This window comes from Cervus elaphus, chromosome 5 (assembly GCF_910594005.1).
Source record: "Cervus elaphus chromosome 5, mCerEla1.1, whole genome shotgun sequence".
Taxonomy (NCBI): Eukaryota; Metazoa; Chordata; class Mammalia; order Artiodactyla; family Cervidae; genus Cervus; species Cervus elaphus.
Genome location: NC_057819.1, coordinates 7,708,012 through 7,721,493, shown reverse-complemented (window position 1 = coordinate 7,721,493; position 13,482 = coordinate 7,708,012). Strand labels below are relative to the sequence as shown.

General features: G+C 55.4%; 1 protein-coding gene across 3 annotated transcripts in view; it reads left to right on the top strand.

Moving 5' to 3' along the window:
- Positions 1–13,482, top strand: part of KIAA1671 (KIAA1671 ortholog) — a 125,010-nt gene that overhangs the window by 17,226 nt on the left and 94,302 nt on the right. For 2 of the 3 annotated variants that reach the window (XM_043901511.1, XM_043901512.1), the window contains one exon: positions 1,764–1,898. In XM_043901511.1, coding sequence (XP_043757446.1) covers positions 1,764–1,898 — 135 coding nt within the window. Of the gene's footprint in view, positions 1–1,763; positions 1,899–12,890; positions 13,301–13,482 lie in introns of those variants that run through there. The other variant, XM_043901514.1, reaches the window with a different exon arrangement.

Below are 13,482 nucleotides of genomic sequence, written 5' to 3'. Positions count from 1 at the left end.
ATTCACACCCTTTGTCTATTTTTAAGACCATTTGTCATTTCATTATTGAGTTGTGATTATTCTTTGTATTTTCTGGATACAGGTGCCTTATCAGACATAATGGTTGGCAGGAATGTTCTCCCATTCTGTGGGTTGTCTTTTCACTTTATTTCATTTTTTTCACTTTCTTAACAGTGCCCTTTGAAGCACCAAAGGCTTTTCATTTTGATGTAGTCCAATTTACTTTGCTTTTGGTGTTCGAGCTTCTGGTGTTCTGTCTAAGAAACCCTCGCTTAATCCACGAAGGTCAAGAAGATACAAGTGTGTATTTTCTTCTGAGAGTTTTTTTTCTCCTTTTGGCTCTGACATTTAGGCCTTTGATCTATTTTGAGTCGACTTTGACGGTCTGTGATGTGGGGTTGGCAGCATGTTTTGAAGGCAGAGTCGACCGGATGGAGAGAGAGGGGAGATAGAGGACAACCCGAGGGTCTTGGCCTGCCCAGCTGGTGACCGGTGAATGGAGGGGGGGAATCTGGGGGCCTGTTTTGGGCACATGAGGTCTCAGACCAGCGTGGGCAGTGAGCAGAGATGGTCAGCCGGCAGTGGGATCTGCAAGTCCGGAGCCCCAGCACGGAGAGACAGAGTCCAGATGGGATTTATTGAAGCCGTGGGGCATGACGAGAAGTCCAGCAGGCGCTGATGGAGCAGGAGAGCGGGCCGTGAGGCTGGCCTGGGTCACGTCTTGACGCGTTCCTCTGAGGTGCACGGGGGCGGGGAAGGAACAGCCCTTGAGGTCGGAGGAGAACCAGAGGGTCTCATAAGACGTCACAGAAGAGGCTGTGAGGCAAGGGGTCAGCCTTGCCCTTGATCATGCTGTGTGTTCTTAAGCAGATGCCTCCCCTGGGTCGGGAAGACCCCCTGGAGAAGGAAATGGCAGCCCACTCCAGTACCCTTGCCTGGAAAATCTCATGGATGGAGGAGCCTGGTAGGCTGCAGTCCATGGGGTCACAAAGAGTCGGACAGTACTGAGCGACTTCATTTTCATTTCACTTTCCCCTCTCCGGGCCTTTCTTTTCTTGCCGGTGCAGGGACAGTGTGAGGCCCGTAAAATGCACCCTCCAGAGTCCCATGTTTACTGGCTTGTGACAGTATCCCCCTGTATATAAAAATAACAAGATTCACACCAGCGCACCTACTCCATCATATTCGTGTATCGGTTCTCACTGTATTTGCGCACATGTGCACGTGCGTTCGGGTCCATGGAAAGATGTCTATCATGGGGCCGCCAGAAGTTACCAGTGGCTGACGTTCAGAGTGGTCTCCTCACATGCCGGGCAGGGGATGGCAGGGACCGGGGAGGCTCCCGGGTCTCACGCATGTCCGCCCCCTGGTGGCAGCTCCGAGTTCACACCCTTTCCCGTTGCTGGTCCTCTTTTGGTTCAGCCCTGAACGTAGAAGGTGAGGACTGCTGTTATGGATCTTTCCCCACATGGTCATGGATCAGAGAGGTTAAGGCACTCACCCGAGGTCACACAGTTATGAAATGGCTGAGGCTGGGCTGAACCCAGACCTGCTGATCCTATATGTGACCCCCCCACCCCCATCATTTGAGGTGGACCACCCACCAAGGATGTGGGGCAGGGGTGAGCAGAGGTGGGCACCGGGCACTTTAATTTTCTCCTTTGCCCCTTGAGGTGCAGCATGGCCCCTCAGTGTGACATATTCTTCCTGCCAAAGGGGAAGCCCCAGTCAAGTTTCCTCTTCTTGTGTCTCCTGCGTCTCAGGTGTCACCGAGGGACCTGGGGAGGGAGCGTGCCCTCCCGGACAATGAGCCTCCACGCCGGCAGGTGAGCCCCGCAGCCACGGGCCCCCGGAGGAGCCACAGCTTCTGCAAGGACAGGAGGAGCGGGCCCTTCGTGGTGAGTGATGCCGGCGTGGCCGGAGCGGACGCCGCTGGGGACGTCCCAGGCTGGTCCCAGGGCATGAGGGGGGCGAGGGTGGGCCCGTGACCGTCCAGGAGCCTGCTGCGGCCTGGCTGGGCCCTGGCTCGTGTTGTGACAGGAGACGTTGTTTGGCGGCTCTGCCGGGGAAGCCTCCCCTCTGGTGGGTTTCTGGCCCCCTGTGGAGGGGCAGCCCCTGGTATCTGGCACCGTGAGGTTAGAACAGGCCCTGGAGTCTTGAGAGCCCTGGGTTCGCATCCCGGCACTACCTCTGCTGCTTTGAACAACTCGATTAATTCCGCTGCACCTCAGTTTGATCCCCGGGAAAACGGGACTGTGATTCCTGTCTCTCTTGCGCTGTTGGGAGGATGGAGTGAGATTGTGTGGAGCCCAGCGCGTCGTAATTCAGACAGTAACCGATGGTGTGGTAACGACGGGAGGACGGCAGCATTGGGCTGGTTCTGCAGCTGGATTTCCTGGGTTCATTCACATCCTGGCTCTGCATGGAGCTGGGCGTCTGACCTCGGTTTCCTCATCTATAAAATGGGTATAATAATAGCATCTACTTCACAGGGCTGATGTGGGACTCAGATAACTCGAGAAGTGTTTCGCTTGGTCCTAGGTACACAGTAAACACTTTAGTAAGTGTTATGTTACCATTATTATTATTATTGTTGTTGTTGTTGCTTTCGTGTATCCTTTTGGCTGTCACTGAGCTCTCTCCGTAGCCAGCACTTCTTCCCTCTCTGCCTGATTCCTCACTTGTGAAAGGAGGTGGGTAAATGAGGCAGCAGGACCCCAGGGAAGCCCCCTCCTGCCCAAGCCTCAGTGTCCCCAGCTGCGTTCCAGGGCTTCACCACCTCTGATTTTCCGTGATTTTCTTTTTTCTTTTTTTTCACTTTTGTTCTATGATCCTTGGAGATGTGCTGAGCTCTGCACTTCCTTCTAAAGTCCTTCCCAGGCCCTGGGCCCTGCCTGGGGACATCTGAGATAAGTCTTTTTAAATGAGCAACACCAGTTCCACACCCAAGGTCATTCTGAGTTGCAGGACTCTGTGCATTTTAGTGGTCATCTGTGCCTGGTCCCATGTCTCAGAGATGTGGAATCCAGCAGTATTGACATCCAAGGTCCATTCCTTCTAGCTTGGTGACCACCGGCAAGAAACCACTTCTCTGAACCTCTGTCTCCTCCTCTGTGAAAGGGGGTGAAGATGCTGCCCCTGGCAGAGTTCTTGCCAAGACTTGATGTGAGGCTGGGGGTGACCCTGCCTGTGAAGGGACTCAGACCTCGGCTGAGAAGCCCCAGAAAATTCACAAGTGTCCAAATCCCTGCTGCTGATTTCTTTTTCACCTTTGTCTCCATTCCCTGTCAGGCACTGACTCAACTTATCTGATTGTGTTTGTGTGTGTGTGTGACAGAGAGAGAGAAGGCAAAGGTTATGGAGGGAACAGCATCCTGGTCCAAGTCTCTGCTTGCTGGCCCTTCTTCTTTCTCCGTGAAGTCCTTGGATGGCTTTCCTTGGCTCCCTCCCTCTGGCCCCGGAGGCCTCTGCCCCGTTGCAGTCTGTTTGATCACCTCTCCCCTGGAGGCGTCCGGGTCTGGGTACTGAGACTGGACCAGACAGCTGAGGCCTTGGACCTGCGTTCCCAGCTTCCGGGACTGAGGCCTACAATTCTGGGGCGTGACCACCAGGAGGCGGTGGTGGTGCACTCGCTTTCTGATGCCTCCACAGTCCTGACTAGGGGGACTTCAGCACTGGGGCTCTGGGGCTCTGGAGGCTGGAAGAAGTGGGTTCAAGTTCTGGCTTTGGCACTCTGTGACCTTGGGCAGGTGACTTGATGGGCCCCAATGAGCCTGTTTTTGCTTCTGTAAAATGAGGATGGTCCTAAGTGGCCTCAAGAGTAGTTTTGTGGGCGGGAAGTGAAGTCGCTCCACGCTCAGAAGAGTAAACTCCCACTTCACGCCTTGGCAGCAGGGATGACTGTTCCTTCTTCTCCTCCACTTCCCTTGCCCTTCTTCCTCCTCCTCCTCACTCCCCCTCCTCCTCACTCCCCCTCCTCCCCTCCTCTCCCTCTTCCTCACCTGGGCCAACTCTCTCATTATGAACAGGGAAGTTGAGGCCCCCAGAGGGGCAGCCAGGGCGACCCTGCAGGTGACGCCTGGGGTCCCTGAGCCCCCCTTGGCCTGGATGGCTGCCCGGCCGCTCTGGAGGTCAGAGATGGTCAGAGCTGTGCTTTGCACCCTGTGGGGTATTTGAAGAGCCTCTCACTAGTGGATAAACGCCGTCTGCTGGTACTTCGTCACTCTTTTGATTGATGACTTTGTTCTGTTGGTTTCCAATTGAGATTCAGGTGCATCTCCCTTTTTTGAGCCTGTGCCCCAGGCCTTGTCAATCCCCAGTCCCCCCCTCTTCTCAGGGAATATGAATCCCATTTTGCAGAGGAGGAAACTGAGGCTCAGAGAGGTTAAGCCGCTTGCCTCAGGCCACACAGTCTGAAAGTGGGGGAAGCTGGAGTGGACACTGGGCCTATTTCGCCTCCAGCCTTGGCCCCGGACCCTTTCTGCTCCAGCACTGTGCTTGTGGCTCGGGCCAGCCTGCCAGCCTCTCACTTCTTGAGCCTGCAGTGCTCGGGACGTTCACTCACAAGGAAACAAGACACCCGACCAAGCCCCTGGGCTGAGAATGTGACATTTGCCCTGCACAGGGTTGGCCATGGTCCAAAGGGTGCCTGGGACACACCAGAGCTGATGCCTGCAGATCTCTAGAGCCCCACCCAGTCCACCCCCGACTGGTCAGACCCTGAGCATGAGGTCAGACTGGTCCCAGCCAGCTGCTTCGGAGAATTTACCGTTCCAAGCCTCTCTTTTCCTCCTCTGTAAGGTGGTGAATCACAGAAATGACAATACCCACCATGGTGCTTACTGTGGGGCATAGACACTAGTTTATTCCCATTTTGCAGGTGGGAAAACCGAGGCTCAGCACCAGTAAAGTACCTCTGCCAAGGCCTGAGTCTGGAGTCCAGGCTCCTAATCAGCTGCTGACCCTTCCACTACTCTGACATCGTGTGGTGGGAGGACGGGGCTGAAACAAGATGGTGCTTATAAAGCGCTCAGCACAGCGCCTGGTGGAGAAGGAACTGCCTGATAGATGTACCTGCTGTTAATTATGTGTTGTTAATTATGATTTTGCTGCCAGTTGCTTTTATTCCCCTACATTCTCTTGAATATCTACTGATAGAACAGGAAGTTGTCTCTAATCTTAGGAGCTGTTGGCTGTTGAGGAGACGCGGCAGGGGAGGGGACGGTGTTCGACCCAGGGTCCCAGGGCGGCCTGGCTGGGCTGGGACCGGAGTTCTGACTCTGTGGCCAGGGTTCTGTTCTCCCTGGTCCTCTGCTGCTTTCAGGGGCACCTTTAGGACCTCGGGTCTAGGTGGCAGGTCTGAGTCCCGTGCCCAGTCTCCTCCTTCCCCGCTCCAGGGTGGTGGTGGGTGGGCGCGCCCACTTTTCCACGTGAGGTGAGCCTTTGGCCCGCACTTGTGGATCATAAAACACGGTGACTCAGTCTCGGACCATGACCTTGAGTCTCATTTCACCCCGGAGGCCCCTCCTGTGACCGTGAAGGCACAGATTCACCAGCTCTGGGGGTTCCCTGTGATGGGGCAGGCAGGCGGGCCCCTGGGAACCTCAAGAATGTTCTCTCCAATCCCCAAACCCGTCAGTCTGCATTTGCCGGCTCATCTGGTGATGAGTTCACCCCATCGTGGGCCTGCGTGTGCCAGGGAAGGGAAGGGAGGCGGAGGGGCAGGGACTGGTAAGGTGGGAGCTGGCCCAGCGGACAGAGGGGCCCCTCCGCCTGGGTGAGTCCGGACGATGGACTCGGCCTCGGGGCATGATGTGGAGCCGAGTGCTGAGGAAACGGCGGCAAGCGGGACTCCCAGGCAGCCCAGGAGTCCTCTTGGCAGGAGGCTAATTTCATTTGTTAATTGCTTCTTGTCTTTCACTGCTGAGCCCAACAGGACTGGAGAAGAACTGAGTAATTTATATCTCAGCCGATTAAAGTTTCTTTTCGGGATTAAAACCAGCCAGACCAGAAAGCTTTTGTTTCCTAGGTCTTAACATGCAAATGATCAGTTGTGCCTGAGATTTTTGTATTGGGGAGATTTTGTGTTTATCCAATTACCCAGCTATCTCTCCTCCCACTTACCCTCCCACCCATCTACGTTCCCACCCATCCATCCTCCATCCAGTTTTTAATACATGCAAAGCTCTACAGGTACAAAGATGAACAAGTTAACTTGTCCCCAGATTGCTCCCGTTCTTAGACTATAAACCCAGGATGACACTGACTGGTCGTCTGTTGATTTCGTCACTCACTAAACGTCTTGAGCAGCAGACACGCGTTGAGTACCCACTGTGTGTCACGGGCTTTTTGGTCCTTGAGGTGCAGCAGGGAAGCTAACACTCTGGTATGGGGAGAACGTGGGCTTTTCCAGGAGCTTTCAGGCACGAGCACATGGACAAGACCCAGCTGAGAAGCACCCTCAGGGTTAAAATAAGGGGTGTTTTTCCACCTTGGAGGAGCCAAGGAAAGTTGTGACTAGGGTTGTAGAAGGTCAGAGAGGCAGCTTGGGGCGCCCTCTAGTGGCCATTGCAGGGGGCGGTTGGAGAGGGGAAGCTGGAAGCGGGGAGACCAGTTAGGAGGTGTTTGAACCATTTGGGTAAGACCGTTAAAAATACACACACACACACACACACACACACACACACACAGTGGCTAAATATATTTAACAGAGAATTTGCCATTTTAACCATTGTTAAGCATACTATACGGTATCATTAAATACATCCACAGTGTGTAACTGTCACTACCGTCCACCTCTAGAGATTTCCTCATCATCCCAGACAGAAACTGTGAGCCACTAAACACTAACTCCCTTTGGCCCTAGCCCCCAGCCCCTGGCAGCCTCTGTTCTGTAATGCTTTCTGTCTCTGTGAATTTGCACATTCTGAGTCCTTCTTATGAATGGAACCGTTCAGTGTTAACACGTGTCCTCTGTGTCTGGCTCGTTTTGTTTAACGTACCGTCTTCACGGCTTTGTCAGTGATGTAGCACGTGTCAGTACGTCACCCTTTTGTTACGGCTGAGCCTTTTCCACATGGACCCATTCCACCTCACCCAGGGTCAGAAAATAGAGGGCCCGGAGGGCTGAGGGGGATCCGATCTCTTTGCTTCACCTCCTCGAGAAAGTATGTTGTTGACGTGCCCTTGTGTGAGAATGATGCTCATGCTGGAATCATCTTGACTCATTTATTTTTGGTGAGACCATAAATGATTAACGAACATGCACTTTCCATTGCCAAGAGTCACAGTTCCTCGCTTCACCCGTGTAGCCAACGGAGACGCACCAGCGGCCCCCACACCCGGGCAGGGCTGCTGGGTCCACACTGATTCCAGTTCCAGGGTGCCCAGCAGGGCGTTTGTGTGTGTGTGTACACACGTATACACACACGCGTGCACCCTTGGGAACCCGGGACGGGCCCCGCTCGGCCTGGACTCGAGTCTCACCTCATTCAGCTGCCGCCCCCGGCTGTGGTCAGCTCACTGAGCTTTGCTTCCCCCATCTGCTTCCCCCCGAGTGGGGCCCACTCGGTGCCCGCCACAGGCTGTCATGAGTGTTGAAGGCGGTGAATTGCAGAGTCGGAGTTAGTGGTCCAGGTCCCAAGCAGACTTCGGGGTTCATTCTAGAAGCGTCTGCTGAACACCTCCCGCGTGCTGGGGAGAAGCCGGGTTCACATCCCTTCCTTCAGGATGAAGCCCCCTCACGCTCAGGCTCCAGTCCAGGGGCACAGAGGGCCTCAAGCCCTGAGTGTGCTGTGACCTCCGCTCACCCCCGCGAGCCACGCTGGCTTCCGGAATGTTCCCGACACACGTGGACGTCTTCCTACCCCGGGGCCTTGGCTCGGGCTGTTTGTTCTCCAGATTCGCCCTTTGCTTCCCTCCCCTCAGGGCCTCTGTCAGCTCTGCGTCACCCCTCAGCGGGGCCTCCCCAGCAGAGAGGAGGCTCTGAGAGGCAGCGAACACCCAATACGGTGCTCGGCGCATAGCAGGCCCTCAGCGTGTGGGTTTTCGTAGGCTCCTGGTATACTCACAAACGTGTGCGTCCATCAGGCAGTCGGTTTTAGAAGATTTTCATTCAGTCAGTCCCCCAGCCCCTCTTTGACACCATTTATCAAACCTCATAGGATGTGCCAGGCATCATGCTCAGTTTATCCTCACTGGGACCCCTGGAGGTAGGAAGTATTCTCATTCCCATTTTCCAGATGGCAAAGCTGAGGCCCACAGAGAGAGAGATGGAGAGAGAGGGGGGAAGCCACTTGCCCACATCACGCACCCGGGATGGGGAACAGCTGGGATGAATTTGATGTTTCCCCAAACACTAGTCATTCTCACAGAACCTGGAAATTTCTCATATTCGTTAACTACTTGAGCTAATACGTAGTTAATGTTTTTCTTGAACTTGGCTCACTTTAAAATAACAGTTTTACTGAGGTGTAATTCATGACATACAATTCAGTCCTTTGAAGGTACAGTTCAGTGGGTTTTAGTACATGCAGCCATCACCACAGTAACCTCTAGGCTGCGTTCCTCACCCCAAAAGAAAGCCGTACCTATTACTTGCCACCCCAGTTGCCGCCGCCCACCGCCCAGCCCGAGGCAAACACTTTCCTGGTTTCTGTCTCTAAGAATCACCTAGGGACTTCCCCGGTGGTCCAGTGGTTGAGACTCCGAGCTCCCAGGGCAGGGGCCATGGGTTCAGTCCTGGGTTGGGTAGCTAGGATGCTGCATGCCACGCAACGTGGCCAAAAAAGTGAAAGTAAAAAAAACTTCAAACTAAAAAGCAGAGTTTGTCAGAGTGGGTTTTTAAAAAGCAAGACCCAACTATATGTAAAAGAGAGAAAAAAAAAAAAAGGATCGCCTATTCCAGGTATCTCAGATAAATGTAGTCACACACCGTCTGTCCTTGGGGCTCAGCCTTATCTCACTTGGCGTAGTGTTTCCAAGTCCATCCAGGCCGTCACGTGGGTCCGTACTGCGTCCCTTTTTACGGCTGGGTAGCGCGCTCTCACATCAGCCCACCACACTTGGGCTATTTGAGTGTCTATCGATGGGACATCTGGTGCGTTTCCACTCTGGCACGCCTCTCATTTTCCCAGTCCCCTGGTACCGGGTTCATTCCTTCCCTATTCTGACCTCTGTCTGCACTTACTGTTTATTTGTTTTCTGATCCCCCGTCTCCCTGGCGCAAACAGGAATTGCCACATTACTGGGCTCATGACTCTTTTGTTCAATGCCGTGTTGTCAGGACGGAGTTGGCCCTCTGCCAATGTTTGTTGAATGACTGAGTGAGTGAGTTGAGTGATTCAGCGAGTGGGTGAGTCTGCAGCCAGCAGGGGGGACAGCTAACTGAGCTGCTGAGGCAGAAGGTTCAGTTGCCCTCGACTTGGTTGTGGGGGAGGCAGAGGGTTTGGGGTCCCAGGTGAAGCTGGGTCTTGACAGGTGCGTAGAAGTCGGGAGGTGGAGGGAGGTGGGGAGGGCCCCCGGGCAGAGAGGGCCCAGCCTGAGCAGCGGCAGGGCTTGACTGTGCCACAGAAGAAGTCTGTGGTCCCCGGTGCCTCCTCGGAGGGGACCCCTGTGCTCACAGGGTGGCCCTGCCACTGAGCAGAGCAGAAGGCTTGTAAGAAAGGGGAGAGTTTCGTCAGGGGGTCGGGCAGCACCCCGAGGACCCCATTCCTTCCGCCTCAGAAGCCTCCTGACCTGGTGACTCCCAACTACCAGCCTCAGACAGATGCATTCGGGGCGTCTGAATCCAGATTCGCGGGTGGTGCCCCTTGAGATGCTCTATCAGGGGCTGTCCCCCCAGGAGTCAGGTCAGGTAGAGATGAGAATTTAATGACAAACCAAGAGAGATGGCGGGGTGTGGGGGGGAGCCTCCTGGAGTGGTCCTGTCTAGAGTGGCTGGATGATCCAGTGTTGAGAGCAAAAGTGATGATGGGGATTTGGTCTTACTGTGAAATCTCGCCATTTTTATACACTGTGCTGTGCTTAGCCATGTCTGACTCTTCGCAATCCCACCGACTATAGCCCGCTAGGCTCCTCTGTCCATGGGATTCTCCCAGCAAGAGTACTGGAGTGGGTTGCCATGCCCTCCACCAGGGGATCTGCCCAACCCAGGGATCGAACCCAGGTCTCTCACATTGCAGGCAGACTCTTTACCATCTGAGTCACCAGGGAAGTCCCATTTTATACAGTACAGGAAAAAAAAAAAAGTTTTTAACTTAACCACACCCAGTCGCCTTCAGCTAACACACAGGATATTGGCAGTCTTGACTCACGTATTATCTTGCTGAGTCCTTGGGAAAGTGAGTGACTTGGCCCCGGCTCACCCAGGCGGCAGGTGCCACCTGCAGGCTCTGTCCAGGGATGTTGGACTTCTTTTGGGAAACCTCCACCTTCACAGGGCATCAGAAATGCCCTGAGTGTCCACCAGAGGGAGTTCTTGCTGCAATTTCCCTTCCCTTCCCCCATCCCCCCCAATCCTTCCAGACTGGACACGAGCTTCCTGGTGCAGTGCTTACGAGTGACCACCAGAGGGCAGGGTGGGGGCGATCTATTTTCAGCATTTTTCTTTACTAGTTTTTAATGCCAGAATCTTCATTCTGTATCCCCCAAAATCAAATTCACCGCGGCCATTTAGATTTTTACTTTAACGCCTGTCGCTGGTTTTGGAGTGCGTGTCACTCAGTTCGGCTCCCCGCCAGGTGTCTGGTACGTTTTGATTTTGCCGGCCTGTCAGAGTTGCTAGGCTCAAGTTGGGACATTGGTCTGCAGCCCTCACAGCGCTGGCCACCCCAGTTGGTTTTTGCTGATGCTGTTTCTCTTCTGAAGAAGCTATTATTATTATTTTTGGGAAAAAGTTTTTATTTTATTTCTAAAAGAGGTGTGTGTGTGTGGAGAGGGGTGAATGCATGTGTCTAGCGAATGGGCAGCCCACAATGACAGCCCTGTGAATATAGAAATGTTATTTCTGACTTAAGTAGATGTATTTCCAGAGATGCACAGTCTTCTCCTTGAACACAGGGTCCCTTGAGAATAGGAGCGTTTGGTCATATTTCAAGTCTCGGCTCCAGGTAGCCTCCTCTAAGAAGCCCTCCTAGGTTGCACCTTCTCGTGTGCACTCCATTCATTCAAATAAAATAAAATAGTGCCCCCCCTCCCCCCAAAAAAACCCCCAACTCTCAGAGAGTCACACCCAGGGACTACCAGTTTTACATCCCTGTTTTCCTCTGTGATTCTTGTTGATATTAACAGCCTTCTTATCTTTTTAATAGAGGTTTCTGCTTATAGCTAAGCCCTCTGAGTAGGTTCGCATGGTTGTTTGCACATTCAGTCTTTTTTGGAAAATGAATGACATTAATAAGGATAGCTGGGTATTTCCTGGGGGTCCAGTGGTTAGGACTGGGTGCTTTCACCTCCGAGGGCCTGGGTTCAATCCCTTGTAGGGGAACTAAGATCCCACAAGCCATGCGTCTCAGCCAAAAACAAAACCAAACCAAAAAGGGGATTGCCGAGGACCTGCTGTGACCGGGTGTGGGGTTGGGGCGAGGGGAACCAGGTCGACCAGGGTGGTGGCCCTTGGGGACCTGACCTTTGAGGAGGGATTGAAGAAGGAGTCACGGAGATGCAGAATGCTCTTCCAGAAGGGGTGCCCTGGGGCCCTGTGTCTGGGGCCACCCTGAGCCTGGGCTGGAGGCTGCAGACGCGGGGGCTGGCACACAGCAGCCTCCAGGCTCCCCCGGGGGTGGCGGACTGTTCCTCCCCACGTCAGTCAGAGTCAGCAGCGTCCACCCCCACACATTGTTCTGTTAGCCCCTCGGAGAGCGGGGCTCCGCTTTCCAGCTGTACTGTCCGTCAGCCAGCGAGCCGGGCCCGGTGGTTTTCCGGCTGCGCCATCGTCTGGGACCTGCCCCCACCAGCTGGATGCCGGGCACCGGGTCGGGTCAGAGGAGCCACGGGCCTGCTTCTCCAGGGCTCTGAGGTTCGCGCGCGGGTGGCGTCCTCCGCTGTTGAGCTCAGCTCCCCCCCGGGTCCTCGTGGGTTTCCTGCCAGCCGCTCTTCCCCGGGTCAGGCTATGGGGCTGTGTGCAGTACCGGTGGTCCCCCCGGGGCCTGGCGGGTGGGGGGTGCCTCAGCCGAGGGCCTGCCGCCCCTCCCTGCCTGGGCTGTGCTGTGGGGTGCTCGCCGCAAGCCGGTCCCGTTCCGGCTGTGACGGGGCTGGCCTGATGGAGGTAGTGCTGAGCGGGGGCTCCACCCCTGCCCAAGCCCGGTTAACCCGGGCAGCGCCCTTGGCCAGCTCGCACCTCGCCATGCGGCCGGCGGGGGTGATGAGGCTTACCCCGGGAAAGCACCGCGGGACAAAAGGAGACGCTTTGGTGTTAAATGTTATTCTACCCGGTCCTGTGCAGGAAACCCTGAAACGCAGGGAAGCTCCATCCCACTTTACAGAAGGGGTAACCGAGGCTCGGGAAGGCGGGGTGATGGCATGATCACACTCTTTGGAAGGAAACGTCCAAGAGAAGTCACCTCGGGTTGCCTGCAGGTCTGCTGTAGTTGGCATTTTTAGCTTCTGAAAAGGGATGCTCCTCCTGGCCCCCACTCCCCCGCCAGCAGGGGGTGGCTGGGGAGCCCTCCCCCACCCTTGCTGGGCTGCCCACCCGCAGGAGCAGACAGAACCCAGGACTAGCTGGGGTTTCCAGCTCACTGTGTGACCTCGACCAAGTCCCCTTCCCTCTCTGGGCCCCCCTCTCCACACCCCCCCCCCCCGGCCTGGAAAAGGGGGACTTCCAGGGCTGCTCAGAAGCTGGGAGGGGCTGTGTGAGGCTGGGTTGATTTATGTCCTTAATGTGGAAGCAGTCGGGGTGGGGAGGCCGGGGCTCCCCCTCGGTGTGTGGTTTTGGGGAGGAACTTGCACTCACATGACTCACTCAGGCACACACTCAGGTCTGGGGCTCCATCCTCGCGCCTTCCCTCAGTGGAAGAACCCCCAGGTCCAGAGCACCCCCAGGAGGGCCCCGAGTCCACACCTGAGCAGCAGCTCCTGGTGCCCGGGACAGGGCCATCCTGCCAGCCCCCTGGCCGCCAGCCGGCCCCTGAATGATTCATGCCGCCTTGAACTTGACTCCTGCGTGACAAGCCGAGCGGGAAGAGCCGCCCCCTCCAGAGGGAGGCTGGAAGCGTGCACGAGGCAGGCGGCATAGCCCCGGGCACCAGAGATGGAGTATTACTACTGCCCCAGCTTGCTGAAGCTCCTGCGGTACCTCTGGGTGAGTCTGGCCGTCCGGACTCGAGTCTTCTTCTCCTGCCAGCTTTGCTTCCTGGCTCTGCCTGGCCGGCAGCGCCTCTGTGTTCTTTAGAAATGGTGGTTGTTTCAAGGAGGGAGGGGATGGGGGTTCGGTTTGGGAGGCAGAGGGGCTCATCGAAGAGGAGAGGGTCCTGCCCGCCGTGA